General features: G+C 36.5%; 1 protein-coding gene and 1 long non-coding RNA gene across 2 annotated transcripts; both read right to left on the bottom strand.

Moving 5' to 3' along the window:
• Positions 1 to 4,788: 4,788 nt before the first annotated feature.
• LOC141365616 (uncharacterized) lies at positions 4,789 to 10,907 on the bottom strand. Its single transcript, XM_073870099.1, has 4 exons — positions 10,312 to 10,907; positions 10,078 to 10,218; positions 7,523 to 7,628; positions 4,789 to 6,316 (listed from the first exon to the last, which is right to left on the bottom strand). The coding sequence occupies exons 1-4, from the start codon at positions 10,529 to 10,531 to the stop codon at positions 5,860 to 5,862; spliced, it is 924 nt and encodes a 307-aa protein (XP_073726200.1). The 5' UTR covers positions 10,532 to 10,907; the 3' UTR covers positions 4,789 to 5,859.
• A 1,402-nt stretch (positions 10,908 to 12,309) lies between these two features.
• On the bottom strand, positions 12,310 to 15,087 carry LOC141365615 (uncharacterized). Its single transcript, XR_012370679.1, has 2 exons — positions 14,317 to 15,087; positions 12,310 to 13,745 (listed from the first exon to the last, which is right to left on the bottom strand). It is a non-coding gene; the product is annotated as an uncharacterized lncRNA (long non-coding RNA).
• Positions 15,088 to 26,850: the final 11,763 nt, after the last annotated feature.

Raw genomic sequence — 26,850 nt, 5'->3', positions numbered from 1 at the left:
GTACTAAGTATATTTTCTAGATTTTGTAATATTTTCGTCAAATCCAAGTATAGTTAAGTGTACTCAATTATGTATTAACTTCAACTTAACACCTATTTGATTACACTTCAAGTGTAAATAGTATGCTAAAATGGAACAACTTTTTTTTAAACTTCAAGTGCACTAAAATACACTCATGAAAATCAAGATTTATGAGTAATTAAGCACACTTAGGTCCGTGTAACGCTTTTCAGTTCTTTTTTCAATTTGCACCATCAAAATGATTTAAATGAAAAATTGGTTTCAAACTTTCATTTTTCAATTTTCATGAGTACTTCACAAACGGATAATTGTATCTCGGTTTAATTTTCAATTCTACGTGTTTAGGTTGTTGCTTTAGAATTTCAGGTTTTGGAACAAACAGAAAAATTACTTCTTATTCTAATTTTCCATTTCTGTGTTTGCGTTAGCGGATGGACCGTACCATTATCGCCGGCAGTAGGGGAGTAGCCTGCAGCCGGCCACGGACCGAGTTGCGCTGCACTTTTTTTTTTAGACCTCTGTTACTTGGACTTTGAGCGTCAACAACACTATATTTGTCTGAACAATGTCTGAGTGGAGTGCGCTTGATCCATTCGAAAGTGTGATCAGTAGGTTGGTAGAGCAGCTGGGTTACACATGCAAACAAGTAAGAGAGGTCCTGCAGCAACAGTATGGACTCGAGAGAGGTTCCAGTATTTCCTCCATTTCCAAATTTTGTGCACTAAGGGACATTCGTCGTTTTGATTACGCAAGGCTAGGAAGAAATGGTGTTGATGCAGTTGTTCGACCAGCAGTTACTGTTTGCGGCCCTGTATGTGGTAGAAAGATGATGACTGGTATGCTGAGAGCATCAGGATACAGGCTGGGTGAAAGAGCTGTAAGACGCGCTCTGGCACAAATTACCCCGCAGTACACTCAAATGCGAAGGGATGGAACTGCTCGTCAAACGAACCCCCATATATATTACGCCGAATATGCTGGTCACAAATTACATATGGACCAAAACGAAAAACTTGTGGATTTTGGAGTGACTGAAGTTGTTGCCTCTGATGGTTTCAGTGGGAAAATTGTAGGAGTTTCGGTAATGCCGATCAAGAATAACCTTATCATTTACGATGAGGTGTACAGAGAAACCTGTCTGAGCCATGGTCTTTGGGACCAGCTAAGAGTTGATCACGGGCGTGAATTTTATTTATGTTTGTATCACCAAGATAATATTCAGCAGTTTCGTACAAATGTCAACAGACCCCCCTTCATTCAAAGTCAATCAAGACAGAATCACGCTGCCGAAAGAAAGTGGGTAGAGATCAACTCGCGAATAAACTACCCAATTAAGTATACACTGTGTGCCCTGGTTAACAACGGGTTTTTTGACATTGATGACCCATTTTGGAAGCACTGTGTGTCTGCCATTGCTTCAAAATGCTGTGTGGTTGGGTTACAGAATTTCATTGCAGCCTGGAATGCACATACAATCCCATCCAAAGGCGTATCAGATGCTCTTTTCGCCGCCCACCTCAGAACCGCTCGGATCGCATCACAGTTCTTTCCACCTGCAGTGGATATTGCAGCTGACTACATTAGTAATGGGGGATCTCTGACTTATCCCGCGCCCTTCGGACGAGACCCCCTTAATGGCCATGATGATCTTCAGGTGGAGAGAGAAGCGTTGCTGCTGTCGACCTGTAGTTATAAAGAAATGCTTTCTGCTTGTCTTTTAGGTAACAGTGACATATTCTGGGAGGGATTGGAGACATATGTGAACATTACACATAGACTGGAGCCATAGGTGATGTGCAAGTGTTTTTTTTTTGTTACGTGTATTTCCTTCTGTTCAGCAGTCAAGCTTGAACAGCAGCATGGTACTGCATCATGCGACACTGTAAGGACATATAATGGTTCGCACAATCAATCCTAGTGCATTTTTCTGATGTATTTACCAGTTACTTTTCAAATTATAATTTTCAATACACTTATTGTCTTTTGAAAAATGTTCATGTCCTTATATATGAAGAGTTTGGTTCCAAAACGCAATAAACGCCATTTTTGAAAAAAATGAGTTACTGCCAAAATCAGCATTATATCAGGTCAGTAGTTAAAAGTAAATTCTTAATTTTACGCAAAATCCAATATCCGCCGTGTTATTCTGTCATCTTTTCTCCCTTTTTTCCCAAAATGCGACAAACGCCACTCCTCCTTTTTTACAGAACGCAATAACTCCATTTCTGATATTAAAGCCCACCGTTCACGCAATGTAAACAAACAATGGCGGACGCGCTGAGTACACGGAGTCCTGGTTTTCCTCATCTACTTTGTACTACGTGATCAACAAACAAAACAAAATAATACTTTAATTGCATCGCTAAACCTGTGATGGTTTTCTGTGATGGGAAAGAAACGTAAGCCATCAGCATCTAATATTTTCCCTGAGAGGCACTCGGGAGACTGGTGCTTGTTCTCCCGACAGCAAGCTTCTCATGCTAACACATTGACCCCAGAGGATCTTATGAAAAACTTTCCATAATTTTACTCAAAGTCAACCAAAATCGAGCAGGACCAAAAACATTTTACAGCTGATCTCTGTGAAAGACGTTAAGCGAAGACGTCAAGTAACCGCAATGACAGTGATCTTAATATGACAAAGTAAGTGTTTTGATTAATAACATTAATGTTTATATTTTTAATTAGTGTGTACAACTAGTCAACTAAATGAATATAACATGGCAAAGATGAATGCACATTTATATAGGCTATTGATTCAATAGATTTATAGCATTTTTAATAAAAACTTGTCATGGATTTATTGCATTTTGTGGAAAAAATAATCCGTTTTTATAATAAATCTTTGAAAATCAACTTATGGATTTGAATTTTTTATGTTTTTATAACCTAAAGATGCTGTGTGAAAGTTTGTAACAGAAAATAGTTGTTTTCATCTTGTCACTTTCTTGGTATAGAAAACACGTTTTTACCAAAATTTGTCAAAATGGATTTATTGCGTTTTGGAACCAAACTCTTCATATATATATATATATATATATATATATATATATATATATATATATATATATATATATATATATATATATATATATTTGATCATCTGAAGTTTAAACTGAAACACTAATTTATGGGTTGAGAAGAGTTACCAATAATTAGCTAAAATACTAAAAGTTCAGTTTTCTGATCAGAATAGTTTATTTCTTTGGTTCTTTCATTAATTGGCTTTATGCCCAGCTGCACTACTTCCTGAACTTCAGACAGCTCCTTTGTTTCATGTCTGTCAATATTGGACAAACTGATTAATCCAGGTGTGTCTGATTATTGTTGCTGTGACTACTGTGCTCAAGCACACCTGGATTAATCAGTTTGTCCAATAATGGCAGACAGGAAACAAAGGAGCTGTCTGAAGTTCAGGAAGTAGTGCAGCTGGGCATAAAGCCAATTCAACTGAACACACACACTAATGCAGCAGTATTTTATTAATCAAAAAGTAAAACCATGAGAGGAAACATTTTTCTGCAATAATATTTTATATTTTAAAACTTGAAACTGACCACCTTAGACAGGGCCAACAAATACAATAGACAATCAAAACTTTCAAGTGGGTTTTTTAAAGTGTGCATTGTTATGGTTTCGTCATTTGACATTCTTGAACTCCAGCATGGAATTGTTTAATGTCACACTTTATGGATATATTATATTGGTTTTAAATGATTTTTATTGGCAGCAAGTCATAACCTTTCACCATGTTAATCAGCTATGCACTATGACTATGGTAAATTTGGCATAGGATCAGTGGCACATGCAACTTGTATTAAAGGGATAGTTCAGGTTAGGGGCAGTTTGGTTACAAAATATCTTCATTTGTGTTCATCAATATTTATTCAGGTTTGTAACAACAGGAGAGTCAGTTTTTGGGTGAACTATCCCTTAAATACAAGTTGCATGTGCCACTGACCCAATGCCAAATTTAACGTAGTCATAGTGCAGCTGATTATCCATTTAACTTTCAAAACCGTTTGAGTGTGTGTGTGTGTGTGTGTGTGTGTGTGTGTGTGTGGGTTAGGGGTGAAAATGTGATATGCACCTTTTACTATAACCAAATTACTATAACTCTGGCATTCTTTGGTCTAGAAGCAAAATCTTGGTTTTGTTTTAAAGAAGACACTACATTTTTTTGAAGCGTCGAAATGGTGAATATTACATAAAAAAATAGTTATACGTTTAAATGTATTTAAAATAATAAAAATGCAATACAGTATATACTCTCTAATCAAATGTACATAAAGTTAAAAGGTTTTACTCCTAAAGCACCACAAGAATAAAGGCACAAGTTTCAAGTAGTTCTGAACCAAATTTCAAAAATTAGGTTTCCGTCACACACTTAGTGGTTTTACCAACCAAGGCCACTAGGTGTCAATGGTTAGCTGCATTATCTTGTCACAAATTAATGAATTACTGTCTCTGCATAGTAATTTATTAATTTGGGTTAGGTTTTGAAATATGAAAACTACATTCTTAGAGCTTTCCAATAATATATAGGTCAAGATTTTTGAAGATTCATTTATTTGAAGAATATTAGAATTATGAATATAGTAAACAAATTCATATGTACTCCTACAGGGTCAGTGACATTTAACAAAATGACTGTCACTATATAACTTCTATCAAATAGCCTTGAAATATGAAAACTACAATCCTAGAGCTTTCCAACAATATATAGTTATAATAAATATATTTTAAATAAATATATTTTAACACCTTGCTTGGGCCCACCTGTTGGCCTGCAACATTTTAGAAAATTACTACGTAAATTTTTTTGCAAAATGCTTTTGAAACATAAAAACTACAATCCTAGAGCTTTCCAACAATGTAGTTTGTTAAGATTTCAAGTTGTATTTACAAATAAATGTTTTAATGACAAGTCTTTCTGCAAATTGAACAGGTTTATTTTAACATTTACCTCCTTAGAACATCAGTACTCCACAAAACAGTGTAAACAAAATAGTTTTTATCCATGTAAGACTTTGTGGATTTTTAAGTACCAGTACAGTTAAACAGCAACCATAATGCAGGCTGGTAAATCACAAATGAAAAAATATATGCAATATTGCACGTAAAGAAAATAAACCAGCAGCAAAAAAATAAAATAAATAAACACATGCCTGAAGTTCACAAAATAAGCAGCACTTAAAACTAAATAAACAGACCTAAAGTGCACTTAAAAAAAAACAAAAAAAAAAACAGGAAAAACCCTCAACATATCATCTGAAGACTGTCATCTAGACGACATTTAAGTTGCTTCACTTGACAATTTTGACAAGACCTCTCCTAGACCTCTTAAAAAAACAGTTTGCCGGAAAACATAGCTTTGCATAAAAGGCAGCTGTCATTATCATTAAGAAACTACAATCCTAGAGCTTTCCAACAATGTAGTTTGTCAAGATTTCAAGTTGTATTTACAAATAAATGTTTTAATGACAAGTCTTTCTGCAAATTGAACAGGTTTATTTTAACATTTACCTCCTTAGAACATCAGTACTTCACAAGTCAGTGTAAACAAAATAGTTTTTATCCATGCAAGACTTTGTGGATTTTTAAGTACCAGTACAGTTAAACAGCAACCATAATGCAGGCTGGTAAATCACAAATGAAAAAATGCAATATTGCACGTAAAGAAAATAAACCAGCATCAAAAAAATAAACACAGGCCTGAAGTTCACAAAATAAGCAGCCCTTAAAACTAAATAAATAAACAGACCTAGAGAGCACTTAAAAAAAAAAATCAGGAAAAACCCTCAACATATCATCTGAAGACTGTCATCTAGACGACATTTAAGTTGCTTCACTTGACAATTTTGACAAGACCTCTCCTAGACCTCTTAAAAAAACCAGTTTGCCGGAAAACATATTGGCTTTGCATAGAAGGCAGCTGTCATTATCATTAAGATATGTTTGGATACAGGGGCCACACCCTGCCACCTGCCCACAGCATGCAGTTATTACAAGCACAGAACTCGGAATGTTTGTGCACATCCTACACATCAATGCATCTCTCAGAGAGGAAGCAATGGTTAGTGACTTTGACACCTCAGCAACTTTCTCTTTTAACTCTCCTATGACATCAATCTGTTGCACAAGCTGAAGGACATTGGTGTTGATGTGGTTAACCGTAATGGTTAGCTCACTGAATTTTTCCTCCATGTTTTCAGCTAGCCTGCACACAGAGTTTTTTATTTCAAGTTCCACCCCTTGCAGGCCCTCCAGGACTTCATTTTCTTCAGACTCCACCCTGTAAGACAAAAGTGGGAAAGTCATTCAAAGAAAATGTTATCGTTTCATCTTACTGCAGTCTATGTGACACATCAAAAGTATTAAGAGGTAACTATCATCAGTAAATTATTACAAATGTTACTTTTAAAATAACCTTTGCGTATACCAATGGTTCTCAATTCTGGTCCTGGAAAATTACTAACTCAATTCATTGAAATCTTTACTAATAAGCTAATGGTTTGAATTCGCTGTGTTAAATATGATATAAACAATGTGCATAGCCTCCAGAACCAGGATTGAAAATCACTGGTGTAGACTATTGCACTAGCACAGGATGCTTGTGCAGGCCTTCTGGTACTTGCAGCCAGGCCACCAACACTGTGCCCGGATTAAAGTGTTTTCAGTACTGCACAGACAGATTCGCATGTGGGGGGGGGGTGTCTGTAAGAGTGTTTTGAAAGATTACACAGTTTTGTCATACAGTGCAACAACCAGTCTGCACAGCTCTGCATCAAGATGAAACATGTGCACAAGCCTCTCTTGATGTTTGTGGATCTGGCTTGCATGCGCGTGTTAGCGAGAGAGACCCAGGGCTCTGACTGTGACAGACGCTTTGCCAAAAAAAAAGTATTGGGACTCCACCTTTTCATTAACAATTTGAAGTACTTCAGTCATTTAATCACAAATTTTAATGCTACAGGCCATTTCATAACTTAGAGAATTGTGCGCTTCTCATTTTAGGCCCTTTTCTATTCCAAAATGACAATGCCCCTTTGAACATAGCAAGATTCAAAAGGAATTATTGATTCAATTTAGTGTGGAAGAACTTGAATGATGCATTAAAAGCCCAGACCAGATCCCAGCAGAATACCTTTGAGCAAAACACTCAACACCCAAATCTATCAATTACATAGTTACAGTAATTTCTAAACAGATAAAGGCCCTTCCAAAACTGTTAAAACCAAGATAAACAAAAAATTTAAATAAAATTGTATGGAATAGCGTGAATTATTGTTTGTTTTGATTGGAATTACTGGAATAGATGAACATGTAACTACTCTAGGCAACACTTTATAGTGGATAAAAACCTTTCAAAAAAGTTGTCTTAAAATCAATACCTGTTCTTGTTTTAGGACAACTTTAACTTTTTTGATCCACTTTAAATGTTGACTAGTGTAGTATCAAACTCAGGCAAGGTAGAATGTTAATGATTTTTTGTAATTACCTTTTCTTTTTGGAGGCACTTTCGAGTCTTCCTGTCTTCAGCTTTGACAAATCTGTGGTTCTAATGGCATATACCTTTCGGCTTGATGTTTTCCAAAATTCCAAATCTAAAAATGCAACAACATAACTAATTAATGCTTACATTACATTTAACAGTATCTGCTTACACACATTCTTAGAAACAAATTTGAATGAAATGCACAAACAATTTTGTACCTGTTACAGCACTTCAGAAAAACATGACAAACTTATGTACACAGCAAGACAATATGAATACACAGTTATTTTTCAATATAATACATTATTGTAACTTATTACACGGCTCTCTGGAATGCTTAATTCTGATTGGTCAGTTGAGACATTTGCAGGTTCGTTCTTTTCAAATAATAACCGCTCCAAAGTAATAACGCATAGCCGGTACTACTTGTAAGATTTAAAATCGCTCCGCGCCAATAAAGATCAATAAAGATTACTGTTTGGCGCCATCTTGTGACAAACACAGGACAGCCACAATTAAGAATGGACAATTTTTGACTTTCATTTTAACATGTACGGAAAAAACAAAACATTTAAACAGTGGATAGAACAACGACAAGACACAGAGAGCTTACTGAGACTGAACTTGACAAAATAGAACATGACAGCTACGAAGCCAACACACAAAAAAATACAGAATGGGCATAAAAAATTCTCAAAGACTGGCTAAAAGAGAAAAAATGGAGACAGACAAGTATGAAGCAGAGGATCTTAATAAGATATTACGATCATTTTATGCATCTGTGCAAAGTTTCGCGGAAGGATAAAAATGTTAATTTAAAACAAATATGCCAATAAAATGTTTCAAATTCATATTCATGTCTTTTTTTTCTTATGTGGCAAGTAGCCGTGTAATAAGCGGGACAATGCAGAGGCAGCCGGCAGCCACCGGGAAACAAGCCCCCTCAGTGCGATACAAGACCCTCCGCTTCGCGTCGGGTCCCGATCACACTGTCGGGGCTTATTTCCTGATAACTACCGGCTGCCTCTACATTATCCCTTACAAGTAGTGAACCTTTGACATTTAATGTACTAGAATATACAAATTACAAAATAAAAACAAATGTATTTTTAGTCAAGTAGTAGGGGAGAGCTGGCCACAACCTTACGTTTTCTGTTTTGGCTCAATCATTTATAAAGTATTTAAGTTAGGTTAATCCTTTATTTACAGATGCAACACACATCTCTGCTATAAATGAGCATTTAAAGTTTTTTTTCTAGAATATATGGTTCTCATACAACTACCCCGAAAGTGACAGGAGTTCAAATGTTATAACTTACCTCATAGATGGGGCTAATTTTAAGAGACAGAGGTTTGTTGTAACACCTGCTAGAAAATTTAGTTTAAAGTATAGTTCACCCAAAAATGAAAATTCTATTATCATTTACTCACTCTCACGTTGTTACAAACCTGTATAAAGGTAGCCTGGCTGACACCAAACCAGTCTCACAGAATGAGAATTTATTGGGTGCTACAAATGTCTATCAAATGCGTACGTAGCTCATAACCAATCGGTGTGTTGTATATACGTCGTCATCGCCCCCTCCCCGTTCTGTGATTGGTTCCTTATTTCAGGGGAGAAATTGCTTTATGGTTGCCAGGCTAGACTTGCAGCGAGAATAAATTTGTGTGTAAGGCATCATGGGGAAACCCAGGCTAGTACAAAAGAAGATATTTTGAGAAATGTTGTGGTATTCTTTTTTCCTACTATGGAAGTAAATGAGACAACATGAGAGTGACGAAATGACAGCATTTTCATTTTTGGCTGAAATATCCCTTTAAACACAAATAATCCAACACTTATCTAGATATACTTTTTGTGTGTGTGTGTGTGTGTGTGTGTAGCAGTGGTCACCAATCCTAGTCCTAGAGGGCCGGTGTCTCTGCAGAGTTTAGCTCCAACCCAAATCAAACACACCTGAAGCACCTTAATTAGCTACTTCAGGTGTGTTTGATTAGGGTTGGAGCTAAACTCTGCAGAGACACCGGCCCTCCAGGACCAGGACTGGTGACCACTGGTGTATATGCTGAATATATATCTGTCTATAATAGATAAATATTCAAACATCCATCCATAACCCTTCATCCTTGTATTATGCATCAATGCATATTGTTAGATATTTTTAAAGGGCTGCACAATTGAGACAAAAAACATAATTCCCCCTGATATTGTATATCATTTTGTAGCAATCATTTTAATTATATTTATATTGATTTAATTTCCTTATTTTTCTATACTTGAGGCTTAGTGGTACAATGGAGTTACACTGGTGTGTAAAAATGGCTTCAATCATATCTATCCTATATATTTCAAATGGTGTTATGTTTAAGGTAACAAGACAGTGACTAAAATAAGGTTTGGTTTTGGTGACTTGCACAACTAACTCAGAAATCTAAAAAAATTAAATAAAAACAAGGGTGACCAATGTCTTCTCTATTAAAAAGGGAATACTTTTAGTGGATAGTAAACATGTATGATAGTTAAGGGGATAAACATGTGAATGTATGCAGTGAAATACCTTTGGTCTCTGATGTATCTGCAATTGCCAGACCTTTAGCATCACATATAGAGTAGCTGTCAGCAGAATTTAAATACTCCTGTACTGTTTGTCCTACCACCAGCACACCCTGGCCTTCAGATATTGTGACATGCACTGTAGCTATGATAGAAAAAAATTATAACTAAGTGTAACAATTATATTCATAATACATATATTGCGAGGTAAAATTTTTTTTTTACTACGAATACATACTGTATGGGGATATTTTTCCGCTGTCCTCGACATCTGCAACGTATATTTGTTTTCTTACTGATTTAGTCCTCCGGAGGGGGTTTTGGAAAGTGTTTGATGGGTGTAGGAAGGCAGTGCTTCCTCTTGGACGACAGGATGGTGTTGAAGGACCTGCAACTGGTGTCAAAACGTGTTGTTCTTTGCTTGTTCCAGACACGGAATACGATCCCCTATCACGCATCAGGGTGGTTTGAAATTGTCCTGATTGGTCTGGAAAAAATGTCTCGCGTGTAATGTCATCCTCTAAATAAAGACTATCTGGCTCGACCTAAAGAAAAGACAACAATAAAGATGGATTAATGCTGGTTAGGTTACCCTCACGCAAATTATCAATGGGTTTGGTTTATTGATTACCATTAAAAATCTGTAATCTTGTGCTACCATGGCAAGGATTTAGTAATCGTTGCTTTTTAGTCTTTTTTATACTAAAACCATTGTTATTTTTGTAAGGGTAAAGTTAGCTAACGTTAGGTGCCACGGGGGCATTCCCACGCCGTGGCCTAAACAGTGAAAACGAAGAAATACACATTAAACACATATGCATTAAATAAACCACGTAATCACCTTAAAAATAGACATCAGCCGGTCCCTCGTTATATCTCGGGCTAACATGGTTAACCGTTTCGTGCCATGATACAGGCTGAACTGCGGCTGATACAGGTCATCCATCATAGCTGATGCTTTAAGAACTTTCCAGTCTACTACTACACGTGCTGCCTGTTGGCAAGGGCATACTGTAGCACGCCCCCTACTGACTACAACCAAAACTGCCACCGAGACCGGGGATAAATAAGTACAAATAACATTATTATTTACTATAGATTAAATAATAGATGGCATACATGATGGTGATAAATTATGGTCAATAAACCTTTACATAACGCGAAAGCCTTTTGGGTCCGTGTGGGCTACTCCCCCACTTCCTGCGTAATGGTACGGTCCAACCACAAGCGAGACCATAAAGTTGAATCTTGAAAAATTGAGTCACTTTTTGTGTTTGTTTAAAATTAAAAATCTAAAATAACAACCAAAAAATGCATAATTGAAAATTAAACTGAGAGACAATTATAAGTTTGTAAAATACTTATGAAAATTGAAAAATGAAAGTTTGAAACCAAATTTTCATTTGATTCATTTCGATGGTGCAAATTGAAAAAAGGACTGAAAAGCGTTACACGGACCACACTTACAGTACAATTGCATTGTATTGCCATTTTAATGGAAATACACTTAAAAAGCCATTGCAGCACAAATTATAGTTGTGTTTAAGTGCATTTTGTGCATACTGCTATCATACTTATAATTACTATAAACTATGTTAATTTAGTATGCCTCTGTAATATTTCAAGTGCTCTACAAATGCACTTCCTCACTATTTTTAGTGCTTTTAAAGTGTCCCACTATGAAAATAATAATGTTTTTAAAGTGAATTTCAATTATAACCTAAACATCATAGACACATACTTTCAGTGCAATATTTTTATAGTGTATTTTTTATATTTTAAGTATATTTAATTTGTACTTTTATCCCCATTTTGTTATACTGAAACATGAATGTTGCTATTACACTACAAGTGTATTATATAACAATTCAGGGTAACACTTTATTATAATGTTCATTAATTAACACTAGTTAACTACATTAGTTAACATGAACTAGTGATGAACTGCACTTGTGCAGCATTTATTAATCTTTATTAATGTTAATTTCAACAATTACTAATACTTTATTAAAATTTGGTTAACGTTAGTTAATGCACCTTGAACTAACATGAACAAACAATGAACAGCTTTATTTCTATTAACTAACATTAACAAAGATGAATAAATACTGTAACAAATGTATTGCTCATGGTTTGTTCATGTTAGTTAATACATTAACCAATGTTAAATCATGAACATTATAATAAAGTGTTACCCAATTCAGTTCAAATGCACACAAACAGATTACAAACTGCATTAAAAAAATTATCTTTATTAATGACACAAAAGTAACACACAAAACAGATATTGGCAAAATCGGGAACCTTAAACAGTCGACTTTCTTTGAAATGCCGGGAAGAGAACAATTGCAAACAACTTGTACTATATGGACATCTAGCTCTGATTTGAACTACTGGAGGCCTTGTAACTGGCATTGTTGCACTTCCTCCGTAGAAGGTCCCGGATCTCTGCCACCTCAATGTTGGGGAATCACTCCCTCACTGCATCTGTAAAACAGGAAAGAGATATTTCAATTTTATTTATATAGTGCTTTTCACAATTTGTAGTTGTTTCAAAGCAGCTTTACATTAAAAGAAGCAGGGGAAACATAGAAAAATCGACAGACAAAAACTACAACCACATGTAAACAGACCCCTTTTCCATTTCCGGCGGCAGACTGATATATCAGCGAGCAATGAGTCTTCCAAGAGAAGTCAATGGAATTTTACAAAATGCCAAATAAAACACGACAGAAACTGTATTTCGCTACACTACTTGTTTTTAATCATCAACGAACACCACAAACCACTTGGTGAGTAGCACAGTTTTGAAAATGAACGTTAAGTGTTGTTTTAATGACATGTTTGTGCATGACCCTTGACTTCCATTCTGAAGCAGTCAAGAGACGCTTCTAAACGAGTCAAAAAATTCAAGACACGACCCATTGTCAAAATTACAGTGTCCATCACTGTAATTCATCCAAAACAAACCAGAAATGAGACTCAAAGTGTTAAATACCAGAATTATCCTTTAATGGAGCATTTGACTTGTAGAAACATTAATCTTTATTGAAAGTGTCTCATATTTGTAGTGGAAATGTAACATACATTTCGAATTTGGTGCCTATTTGACTGAAAAAAGGAGTGTTTGTAGTCTTACCCCCTCAACAAAGATATTGGACTTCCTTCTTTCAATGATGCAAAATGATGATTTTACATCATTGAAAGAAGGAAGTGCAACACTGAAATCTGTATTTCTCCTGTCTCAGGAAATGATGCACGACCATTCAAAAACATGACTGGGGTTCTTAAGATACAAAGCTTAATACAAATGGGTGAAGTGTCCCTTTAGATTTAAAGTGATTGACTGTGTCTGATTCACAGACATCAGTTGGCAAATAATTTCAGAGCTTAGACACTTTTAATATTCTAGGAATAATTAAGAGACCAGAATTTTGCGACCGCAGTGTACGTGTTGGATTGTATTCTGATATTAATTCTCTAAGATACGAAGGTGCTGGGTCATTTAAGGTTTTATAGGTGATTAATAGTATTTTTAATTGTATGCGATATTTGACTGGTAGCCAGCATGACATGGGCATGAATTAAAACAAGATTAATGATTAAACTTACATAATTTTAACACAGAAACCTCTTCAGCGTCAGCAAGGTCGACCACATGGTACATGACCTCTTTAAACACAAACATGGAAAGACATCATATTAAAAAAGAAGGCAATCATACAACTTTAAAATATATTTTGACTCCAAGCTTCTTTACAACAGCATCTAACGTTAGTTTATCTTACACTTAAAGTGAAGCTTGCTTGGTTACTAAACAGAATAAGTTAAAGCTATTAAAACAGGCTTGCAAAATAAGCAGCATCTATCAGAACTACAGCAATGAGCTTTTAAACAACAGAAGATCATCTATATCATTTAAAATAGCAGAAAGAGCCATTTGCTATAGTTAGCAACACAATCTCCAACACAAGTAATCTTGAAGTTTTATTTTTAAAGTTTTAAACATCGAATTGATTCGTTTATCAGGCATTTTGCATGTAACTTTGCTCACTGAAAAACCGCATGTTGAACTTCCTAACGTTAACGTTACTGTGTACAGTGTATACTCTTAATGTTTCCTGTGTGTGCTTTAAATTAAAACACTTCTCGCATAAAGACAAAAATAATCACAGTGAAAAACAAAATAGGAAAAAATACGGAACAGATCTGCGCGATGTAGAGGAATGAAGGTCAAACTTACCTCAGCCGTACTGTTTAGCATGAAAACGAAGACCGAGTTAGTAGCGGTTTGAAATAATGCCGTTGATCCTGATTGGTGGGAATGAATGGGTGGGTGCAGGTGCATTCTGGGAATTGGAGTCTTTTGCCCTGGCGTTCTTACATGCTGTAGATGTAAATTGACTACGAATTCCAAGATGCATTGGATGTTTCAAATGTGGTTTTTTTTTCATTATTTTGGATCCGCTGCTGGCACTTTATGTACTTTTTATAATCTGCGTTTTCACACTGATTTGTTCTTTATACCTTATCAATAATAAAAATATAAAATATTTTTATAAAATGCATAACGTTTACAAAACATGTTTAGTTGACAAACATGTTGACAGTTATTTTGAGTGATGCTCAGATCTTCTTAAATAAAAGAACCTTTATGAATTAAATTACATTAGCATAATAATACATGTATTTAGTAAACGCACTTGTAGATATATAATTTAGTAAATTAGTATACTTATTTTTTGGACTCTTAAGTTGAACTTAATTACATCTTTTTTGAAGTATACTTTCAAAAAGTACATTTAAAAGATAATTAAATTACTGGTAAATTAGTATACTTATTTTTTGGACTGTTAAGTTGAACTTAATTATATCTTTTTGGAAGTATACTTTTAAAAAGTACATATTAAATACTCTTTAAATTAAGTACAACAAGTAGAAGCATACTTGTTTTATACTTCATGTACTTCAATCATATTTCTAATACACTAAAGTATACTACTTTTTTCCCTGGGGTATTTGTCATCATATAAAGTTATTCTATAAATTTTGTTTAACACTTTAGTTTGTCTTATTCTTGAAGGTCTGTTGTTGTCAAAATGTATTGATATTTAGATATAAAAATCAGGAAAACGTCTACACATGTTGTTGTTACACTAATGTGTGGTGAATACTATGTATTAAAGATGTTTATATACAAAATTTTATAAATAAGTTCTTGTGATTTTTTTATTTAATAATTGATTTGGATAAAAAGGAAATACAAATTTTCTTCTCCTAGAAATGAATATTTAAGACAATAATGTGCTACATACTACCTACATGAACTCTGAACCTTGTTGTTATATTGAGTGGCCTGGTAAACAATTAAGTTTTACATGTCTACTGAATGTTTACATGGTTGTCTTTATTTACCGTCATCCCTGTACTCTTGATTTTGTTCTACAGATCATGCTAATAAAATACATGATGAAACCTATTTTAAATGGGCATTGCTGTTGTTGTTGTTTTTATGAGGAGTGGGGTTTGTCTTCTTAAGACCCTTTGTATTCAGTCATTTGCTGGTTTGACAGCACATACGCTGTCATGTAATAGTAAAGCTGGAACTGAGGTGATTAATAACACCATTGTCTTTTTAGAGTTGCTTTTAAAAATGTTTTATGATTGATTAAACTTACATAGCTATTCAATTTAACTGATTTAATTTTGAACCTGCTTCAGCTGAATTCACACAATGGGCCCTATTTTAACGATCTGAAACGCAAGTCCGAAGCGCAAAGCGCAAGTGACTTTGTGGGCGGATCTTGGGCGCTGTTGCTATTTTCCCGGCGGGAGAAATAAGTCTTGCGCCGGGCGCAAATCAATAAGGGGTTGGTCTGAAGTAGGTTCATTATTCATAGGTGTGGTTTGGGCGTTACGTCAAATAAACCAATCAGAACGCTATCCAACATTCCCTTTAAATGCAAGGGCGCAAGTTCCATGGCGGGTTGCTATTATTATGACGGATTTGACAGGCGCACGCCAGGAGCGGTTCACAGCCGAGGAGACCCACATTCTTGTAAGAGCAGTCAAAGACAGAGAAGTTGTTTTGTATGGGGATGGGAGAAACCCGCTCGAATCAGCGTCGGTTAAACAGGCGTGAGAGGAAATAGCCGCAATTGTCTCATCAGCTGCGCCAAGCACTACAATGATGTCAGGAGACGGGGGGATCCCAAGCTTGCCAGCATAAATCGGGCACGCCGGGCACACAGGAGGACATCGATGCGTCCATCCTCACCGCTGAAAGGGTTTGGGGGCTTTGAAATCGGACACAAGAAACGCAAGCAAGGTTCAACCCCAAAGTACACTTACAAATCAAGTTCACATACATGAAGGTTTCTTATGAAAACATTTTAATTATTATTTAGATAAAATTAACGTAATACAGCCACACAACAAACTTATGAAAATATTTTAATCGTTATTTGCATGATAATTGTTTAACGCTGCCACACAAAATAAATAAAAACTATCACCACAATGCTAACCACAATGATTTCCCTTATCTCATGTATTACTATTTTTTATTGTAACAATTTATGATTTAATGATTTCCCTTATCTTATATTTTTTATTGTAATAATTTATGATTTGCAAAAATAACTGTTGCATCTGTGTAGATTAGATAAGCAATGCGCGTTGTGCACGCTATACATTATGGTCAAGCATGCGCCCTTAAAATAGCATAATGAACCAAGCGCCACCCGCCACTGACTTTAGACTAGTTTTTTTTTGGTTAGTAGCGCAATTGTTTTTTGAAACTGCAAAATAGCATAAGAGATGATTTTGCGCCGGAGCACGCCTTCTTTTTTGCACTGAACCGCCCAGGGAGCGCAAGTTCATTCCCTAGTTTGCCGACGTGCGTGTGTGGAGGGAAAAACCCGCTGTGCGCCGGTGCAAAATACGAAATGATACATGCGTCACTGACAAAGTCAATTGCGCTGGGTGCAAGATAGGGCCCTAAGGGCTCTATCTTACACCCGGCGCAATGCAGCGCAATGCGCGACGCAAGTGTCTTTCGCTAGTTTCCACCCTAATTTTCACGTTTAGCGCCGCGTTCTTTAAATAGCAAATGCATTTGCGCCCATGGGCGTTCTGGTCTGAAAACGAGGTGTGTTCAGGCGCATTGTTGGCGCGTTGCTATTTTGAGGCAACTAAAATAGACTACGCCATTGACCAACAAAAACCTGGTCCAAAGTCTAAAGTCAATGGCGCAATGTGTTTTATGTTATTTAAAGAGCGCATTAGTAAAATGCGCCTATAAATGGGAGGACAACGCGGGTTTGCTTATCACAAAGTACATGAATGCGCAGCAGCACAAAAATGCTTTTAAATATGAAAGATTAAAGGATTGAATGTAAAAGATTATTATTGAGTCTCTTGGACATATTTATAAATGAGGACTGATTATGAGACGTTAGAAGGCGCAAAGAGCTGCTTCACCTGCAGCCTGGTAAGTAAATAAATGCTTTGCTTTGAACAAATGCGTCTGTTTTTAAATGTTTTTTTTAATGCTACCTCACGGATTTATTGTATATGATGACTCTGTACCTGTGGATATGGTGAGATGAGAAACATTGTAAGTAATGCTTAAAAAAACTCTTTGCTAAAAAAACCGCTGTCCAAAGTGCTGAAACGTGAGGAGAGCGGTTTGTAATTTCTTTATCTCCTGTTTGTTACAAATAAAGTATTTTTAGAGTACAAACCTTATCTTACATACTTGTAAATTATGTTTTGATGATATTGGATAGCCATACATGTAAAGAAATTACAAGCCTGCTTTTTACTTCCATGACTAAAAGAAAACGGGTTTTAAAGGTTTTAATAAAAAAATAACAATTTCAATACAAGTGTAAAACAACACAATTATTAAACATTAATCTTAAACTGGGGATCTTCTACCTCCGCTTAGTTTTTCAGTTTACAAAGTCCGTCATCTAAATAGGGATTAGACATAGCGCCAGCGCAACTTGCTTTTAAAGGGAATGAGAGCTGTGACTCTCATTGGTTTACTGCACGTTACGCCCAAAATACTCCCATTACAATAGGACCTACCCTTTTCGACTATGCGCTCGGCGCAAAAACAATTTTTCCCGTCGTTAAATTAGCAAAAGTGGATTCGGACACGCCCATTTAGATGTTGCGCTGTGCGCTTTAGACAATGCGCTTAGATCGTTAAAATAGGGCCCTATATCTTCTTGACAATAGAAATTGTTTTGTAATTGATCTTTACCTCATTGATTGCTACTTTGTAACTACTTTAACCCTCAGAAACCTAATCAATCGTTGACGATTGAAAACGGCACCTCTGATTTATATTTAAATAATTTAATAACCGTAAAACGTAGCTTCTTACCGTTTTTTTCTGCTAATAGCTGAGGAGTTAGCCATCACGGGGATATATTTGGTGTCTTTCTAGCTTATACAGAAGGTTTTCTATCCAGCCTGAAACTTGTCCCTCTTTTCGGAGTTGTTCAGCAATGCATCCAAACTCTTACATTCTAGATTTATCCACTTGATGTCCATAGTTTATACATTTTTCTATCGGGTTTACCGCTAGCTAATTTATAATGTTCATTTCTGTGCTCCAGGACTCCAAAGACATGAGACAACTGTTTTACAGAGGAAAAATGCTTACACTGTAAAAAATAAATTGTTGGCTCAATGAATTATTTTTTAGTAACTAGTTCCACAGAAATTTTACGTTCACTCAATTTCTGACTCCAAAGTGTTACCTGGATTGATGTTTTTTAGTTGGCCCAAACTTGACTCAAATATAAAAAAGTATGTTTGCTCAACTAGCTTTATAGTTCATTCAACTAAAATGTTTTAATCAGTTGAATCTTTAAAAACTTACAGCAAAGCCTCTGTCAATTAAAATTTAAGTATTTACTCAATGTTTTATGTTTTACTTCAATTAATATTTATTATTTGGGAATTTTAAATAAACTTTTTAAAATTATTTATCAAATAATTTATGCTGGTGTTGTTAACAAATAATTAACTTCAGTCACATAAAAACAAAAGCTTTATTCACTTATCATAGAGACTGAACATACAGAATTAAGTCTTCTTTAAATAGAAGGCATAAAACAGTCCAAAAAGCACTCCAAAGTCAGTCAGAACATCTGCAGGGTCATTTAGAAGAACTTCTTTTGCCATGTGTACCTCTGGTGTGCCTCTCACATAATCTCCACTCTGGTTTGATAAACAGAGGAATATAAATACATACATAAATACATGTTTAATATAATAAAGCTTGACTGTGAAAGACTTTATACCCTAAAATTGCCAAATTTCCCTCAGACATCACGCGTAATTGAATTAAACACTATTGAGAGGTTTTCTCGGACAGGACTTATCACTGACTAAAATACTGACATCTCTTAACATATGAGTGCTATTGTTTTGTCTCAAAATGCACGCCAGTATTGTATTTTATAAGGTTTGTTTGTAAAAATGTCCCAATTATAATTAAGACGTAGTCCTAAAATAATTCCACTTTAACTCGGACACATAACATAACAAACACTTTAACTCGGACACATAACATAACACACCTTTATATAACTTATATGTTTACAAAAACGTCGAGTATTTGCGTCTTTGCCAATTAATATAGTCTAAAATTATTATTTATTTACAAACACTTAGGCCTACCTGACGTGAACTTGAGGAAACGGCTGATGACTTGTGTGTCGTTGTGGGAAACAGTGAGTGATTCCAGCTGTTACATGCGGAATGATCTCAGATTAAATGACCTGTGATCCAGATCCTTCCGAGTTAAGTTAAGACATTTTAAATTAAAAACTCACGCACATACTGTACATACACACACGCGGTCGCGTGCACGCGCGCGCACATGGGTACACACACGAATATATTTAGAAGTTTTATTTAAGATTGTTATGATATTGGGACTATTTCTCCACCCGCTCCTTCAGCTCTGAAGTTCAAATTCGCATGCAGTCCGGTTATAACAAATGTAAAAGATATGAAACATCACTCAACAGCTATATCAATTAAGTGCAATCCTAAAATATGATTTAAAACATACCGGTAAACCTTTTATTATTAAATATAAGAAATTAAAATGAATTAAATCACATGTTTAAACGCCACAGAGATATCAGAGCCAGCAGTCGATTTCTGATGCGCTTGCGAGGCTGCGCTGGGCGGGGTGTGAGCGCTTAAGTGTCGGTGATTTTCTGGAGCTCATATGGAGCTCATCTCCGTCCGAAAGTGTCCGAGCACATTTTTTAAATAGACGCTCTCTTTATTAACCAACCGCATATTTAAACTTAAAGTACATACATTCACGCCTGAACAACTCTTACAATTACATTTTGTGACCAAATAACAGTAATATTATGAGCATTTTGTTGTCAGGAAACATAGCTGTCATAAGTCCACATATTTACCTGATTTGTCTTAATTAGTTCAGTCAACACTACCAATTGTGATGTTGACTGTATTCGAAAATAACCATTCATTTCATATTTTAAACACAGATTTATCTAGACATAAAAAATATGTCTTCTCAACTAGGTCAAACAAAATAATTGGTTTAACTTATATATTTTTGCCCGTCCAACAATTCATTAATTGGATTTTTTACAGTGTAGCTTTTATTCTTTTGTGTGTGATTACAATAAATATATAATTGATTCAATTTCCGTTTTATTTTTTATTTGTCTTTATGGTCCCATAACTTATTTAACATTCATGTGACATCAATACAACACAAATATTCTCACAGTCCAACTTGTCCTGAAAAAAAAGATGTCTGTAGATTGTCTGTGCACAACAGGGTTGATGTTTTACAAGCTTTTTAAGAAAATAAAACCAGACGGACAATACATTGTAAAAATGACCTTAGGGCTCTTAGGGTTAAAACAATATTTAGTAAGGGTGTCACGATTTCGATTTTAAATCGAAATCGATCGAAATTAAGTCACAGCTTCGAACTTCGAATTAAAAAATGGGATCGTCGATGCTGCCACGCCCCCATTTCACGTCCGGTCGGCTTGCCAAGCGAGGAAAAAAAAACTCAGAGATGCCTTTAAAAACATCTGTCCAGCGGAACGCGATCATATTTTAAACACGAGGAGGGATGCTACAACTTCTTGAAATGCATATCATAAACAGGATTACTAGTGATCTGACTTTGGACAGAGTGCAGCTCTCTGCACGTGCGCGATAGCCTCAGCTTGCATGAAACGCATAAAACTGAACAAATACATAAGGATTACTACTTTAGTTTATGTTCAGACTTCGGACAGATGCGAGCACGTGCACGTGAGACAGAGAGAAGCGCAGCTGCTTATTATGCTGGATTTATTTCAGATGCTATGAGTCCACGCGCATTAAGTCCATGTGCATTAAGTCCATGTTAGAGATCCGCGGATGGACTATTATTTCATCCGCATAACAAAACTCATCATCCGTCCACCATCCATGCGCACCACCGTTTCTGACCAGTTTTCAAAACTGCACCCGCCCGCCATCCGCTGACTGGGCGATGCAAGGCGCTGCTGATGACAGCCGCGAGACTAGAAACCTCTTGAATATCAGCAGTGAACTCCGTCTTCGATCGGCGCACAGGGACAAAAATAAATAAATAAATAGCCTAAATTAAACGCACGAATTACATAGCCTGCACTGGTGTCATCCTGATTTACCACGTTGTAAAACTTATTCCAGGCAACCCTTTCTGACATTCTATTTCCTTTGTTTTTAATTCTCATTTTTTGAGTTTGTCACGTACCCTTCGCCAGCGTTGATGAGAGCTGTGTCAAAATGCGTCCTCATTTCTCCGCGCTGTTAATGATAGAGCGAATGTATCCTTAACAGCCGAGGATATCCCAAACAATTAAAAGCTTTATTAAATAAAAGTGTGTATTTATTAGAAAACTTTTTCTTGTCACTGTTTTAGTATTATAAGTTATGTTTTGTGTTAATATTATTCTGTTTATGTTGCGTATATTTCTAGGTTGATTATTTGATATGCTGTTGAATAGATTAATCTACATCAATGTGTCATATGTTCTAAAATAAATTAATATTTTTCTGATTACATATTTATTTTAATAAGTCAGAAATGTCTCCGCTGTTTTCTGGTGACAGGCGCGGTGGGTGCTACTGGGGGCGTGTGCAGCAGGTGACGCAAATTTTGGGTCCTCAGAAGGCTAGACCGTCTCATTTCAGTTCTTTTCTTGAACTTCTGAGGCTGCCACTATGAAAGACAGAGAGGTCGCATGCTTAGAAGGACACAGCTAATAACTAGCAGTCGATCCGGCACCCGCCCGAATTTAATTAAAATATTATTTTTCGTCACGTCATCCGCCTGATCCATGTAACTGCCAACCGCGCATAGTCCATGTGCGTGCAAGAAGGAATCCTCTCTCTACAAGCTCTCGCGTTAAGTGAAGCCCACAAACCCCCATGCGAGTTGTGCAATGTGCATGTTAATGTTAAAGTATTATAATGATAATAATAATAAATAATGGCGTATCATTTTTGTCTAAATTATATGCCATATAAAAAATATGTAAAAATCGAGAATCGGATCGAATCGTGACCTTAGAATCGAAAATATAATCGAATCGAGGATTTGGAGAATCGTGACACCCCTAATATTTAGTATAAAAATAAGGGTGACCTGACTTCTTATCCTGTTATGACAATGAATTGCATAAGTGTTTGCAATTTTCTCATTTCCATTTTGTAAAAAAATATATAAATAAAATATATAAACAAAAATCTGTGGCCTAGCCATATTGTAAATTTCAACATTACTGACAAATACATCATATAAATCCACAAAACACCATATAAAACCTAATGTGATCTTAATGTAGGAATACTCTCAGAAGAATAAAGTCACAAAAGCCGACACTGGGGTGGTGCCCTTTCAGAAACCTAGGAGTGCATATGGGTAAATATTGGTACCAAATGTGGATACATCTGTGGGCATTCCTGGAGGGACACTGTCCAGCAAAGTTTAGTTTCAACCCTAATCAAACAGAACTGAATGCCATTTCCAAGTCACCCTGCAGTCTTTGATTAGATTTTTCAGATGTGGTTAATTAAGGTTGGAGCTACACTCCAACCAGGAATGCTCACCCCTGGGACCTTTTAAAACAGGGGTAGGCAACATCAGTCCGGAGTGCAGACGTCCCGCAGAGTCCAACTCCAGCTCTAAGCACACATGAACAACTTATCAAGGTCTAAAGAGTCATCTTAAAACTACTTGTAGGCAATGTTTTATCAGGGTTAGAGCTAAAATCTGCAGGACATCGGCAATAGACCTTGCCAACACCTGTTTTGAAGGAGTTCTGTCCCAGTGAAAGCTTTTGTACCATATTTCTGAGTGCGTAAAACAGAAGAAAAAAGAAAACAGTTATAAATGTGACTCAGCAGTTGTCTTTTATTATGCAAATACATCTGTGTATGTTTTACTGCCCTCTCACACCCAAGTGCCCAGTAGGCCTAAAACCTCTGTAAGAGGACAAAAGCCTATTTCAAAAGTCTGTAAATCAATGTCTAATTACTGCATCAAAGTGAAAACTAATGCTGTGTTTACTAAATAATGTTGGACACACTTTTCAGACATACATGAAAAGGTAGTATACAGGCATTTTAAGACATGTTAACCATACCAGATTTTAACCTGCCCCTCAAAGATGACATATACAGAAGTTTGCATAATGAACATATTTGGATAATCATTTAGTGATTAAAGGTAATATTTATTTAATTTTAATCCCTAAAGGTGTTAAACTACATTATCCATAATGGTGCGTTTACACCAACCGCGGGAGAGGCGTGAAGCACTAGTGATTTCAATGTTAAGTCAATGTGCAGATGCGTTGACGCGCGTCAGGAGGTCCCGAGGCGCGAAAGAGGCGTTCGGCGCGGAGCGGAAGACGCGTTTCCGCCTCATTCGCGCATGAAGCTCGCGCGAAAGGCGCGAATTGAGCGTTGTGCGCGGTACGCGCGAATGGTGGTATTGTGCATTTTGCGTTTCACGCGAATTTGCGGCTGACGCCCGAGTTGAAAATTTTGAACTTTGGCGGAATTTCGCGCCGCGTTAACCAATCAGGAGCCTGCCTGCTGCTGTGGTGGCAGCCCCGCCCGGAGTCACTCACTCAAGCAGTCACTCGGAGCTATATGACACAAGTTGTTATTTCTATTAGGAGACAGGAATAAAAAGGACCTCGCTTGGAAGAGTGTCAGTAAGGACTTTGGGCAACCTGGTAAGTTGTAATACACACTTCACTTTTGAGTCACGTGACGTTTATCGACCCGCGCCGTTTATTTGCCCCCTATAGTAAGGTTACCCAATACAAACGGGTAACTCTCTTGATAAATGCACAACATCAGTCATCTTGCAAACAGACACTCGCACAGCAGTTGCCCCTCCCACAAGAAGCGGATTTTGCCTCGGACGGGCGTCAAATGCTTGCTTTTTCCGCACATCTACTCCGCTCTACACGCGCGAATGGATGGATTCAAAGTGTTCAAGCGGCAAACTAGGCGCGGTAGACGCGATTTTGACGCCCAAAACGCGTTTGGTGTAAACCCTGCATTAGTCTCCATCATTTTATCGCTGACAACATGGTGCTGACATTCTCTGCTGAAAAAAACAGCATACCAGCAAGACCAGCATATGTTGTGTTTTGGTGCTGGTTTGCTAGTGAACACCAGCTAAACCAGCCCCAAACCAGCATTAGCACCAGCACCAAACCAGCATTAGCACCAGCTAAACCAGCACCAAACCAGCAATAGCACCAACATCCCATACCAGCAAGACCAGCATATGTTGTGTTTTGGTGCTGGTATGCTGGTGACCACCAGCTAAACCAGCATAGACCAGCATATTCCCATGCTGGTCCGCATGCTGGTTTGATGTTGGTTTTTTCAGCAGGGTTTGTAGTTCATTGAAATGGATGTGGTTATGCTTTGGGTTGAAATACAAGTAAAGGAAAAGTTTTCTCAGCCAAGAAATGCGTTATTGTTAGCTGATTGCATTTCAAGTGTAACAGTAGCACCAAAACATCATTTGCGACATGGAATACTTTTTCATATGGGTTAAAAGATGATTCATGTGGCGCTGCGAAAATCCAATTGGCGTATGACATCAAAGTATCGCGGGAGGGACTCGAAAACACGAAGAGCAGTCTGATCTCGCGGTACTTTGATGTCATATTGTAATTGGTCTGCGCAGCGAAAGAACACCATGACAACCTTAGCTGAGCAAAGACCTCCTGTCCATAAGTTTTCGAAAGGATCTTTTAATTTTATTCTGCTGAATTGACAAGTGTCTATATGTTCTGTTTAATATTGATATTTTCCCATTAAATATAATACTTACATTTTCGATGGTAGATCGATTTGTTTGGTTTGCCTGGCACATACTGTAGACTGCTATCATAACCATTATCCTTTATAGCAGGGGTGGGCAGCGAGGGCCACGGCCCGGCAGAGTTTGGCTTCGACCTTAATCGAACACACCTGAATGTAATTTCCAAACAGCCCTGAAGACTTCAATTAGATTTTTCAGCTGTGTTTGATTGGGATTGGAGCTGGGCTCTGCAGGGCTGTGGCCCTCAGGACCAGGAATTGCCCACCCCTGCTTTATAGGCAATCAAACATTTAGTCATAAAGAGTTGACTACATGTCAATCAAAGAAATGAGCCTGTGCAAATACTTTGATTACAGATTTTTATTCTAGAGCAATGAAGTTTGTAACATTAAATATACATATCACAATAGTTGTAAGGTTTTGTCTTGTGTTTTTCTGTATTATGTGTATTTTTGTTATTTGTATATTGATTCTCTGCTCTGTTTGGACTTTTATTTTGAAACTCATCATGCCATGTCACGCTTCACACTTCCTGTTTGTTTCTGTATTTAAGTCACTTCCTGTACACCTGTTCCCTGCTGTATATTACTCATGGTAAGCCCAGCCTGCTACCTGTGTTCGTTATCTGTTTTCTGTTATCCTGATTTCTGTATCTGCCTGTTATTTGACCCACGCCTGTTTTATTGGATTTATTGCCTGTTTGCCGCCTGCCTTGATCTTTCGCCTGTTTGTTTGGATTTCTGATTTTGACTCTGCCTGCCTTGACATCTCGCCTGTTATTGGGATTACGATTACTGGATTTACCCTGCTTGTATTTGGTTGCTGGCCCTTATTGGGATTTTACAAATAAACACCTTTTGCACATGGATTCACTTCTCACTCGCTTTTATTAAAGCGCCGCGTTACAATAGTACAATTTATGATAAAAAACAGGAAGTTGTTTTCACGTGAATTTGGTCAATTTTATTTGTCACTTTATGAATAACAATGAAGGCATTTTACAACACTGTCCAAAAAGTCATAAATGTTACATCAGTAATAATAACACTAATAATATCAGCAACGTATTACAATATCTAATATAAAAATGATTGGACAAACAATATAAAATTACATATTTTCACAACACCTTTGTAATGTAAATGTAAACAATGTAAAACATTACATAAACATCACAGCATACAGTCTTGTTTAATTAACTGAAACTAAACAAGACAGTCTATATATATGATGTGGTTGACGGAGTCTATATATGTGATGCTTACTATTAAAGACAAAAAGGTCTACTGGTAGTTTCAGTAATATACACAAGATAAAATAAAGTTATAATCACATAGATGACATAAGGTAACTTGGGACGTGGGGAAATAT

This window comes from Misgurnus anguillicaudatus, chromosome 8, assembly GCF_027580225.2.
Source record: "Misgurnus anguillicaudatus chromosome 8, ASM2758022v2, whole genome shotgun sequence".
In the NCBI taxonomy this organism is placed as follows: Eukaryota; Metazoa; Chordata; class Actinopteri; order Cypriniformes; family Cobitidae; genus Misgurnus; species Misgurnus anguillicaudatus.
Note: the sequence above shows the minus strand (reverse complement) of the source record. Positions and strands in the feature narration are given on the sequence as shown.

Excerpts from the sequence above, each read along its gene's own strand:
- LOC141365616 (XM_073870099.1), bottom strand. The coding sequence starts at position 10,531 with ATGCGTGATAGGGGATCGTATTCCGTGTCTGGAACAAGCAAAGAACAA. Across the intron at positions 7,629-10,077 it reads AGATACATCAGAGACCAAAG|ATTTGGAATTTTGGAAAACA; the intron begins GTATTTCACTGC and ends TTGCATTTTTAG. Across the intron at positions 6,317-7,522 it reads AGTGCCTCCAAAAAGAAAAG|GGTGGAGTCTGAAGAAAATG; the intron begins GTAATTACAAAA and ends TTTGTCTTACAG.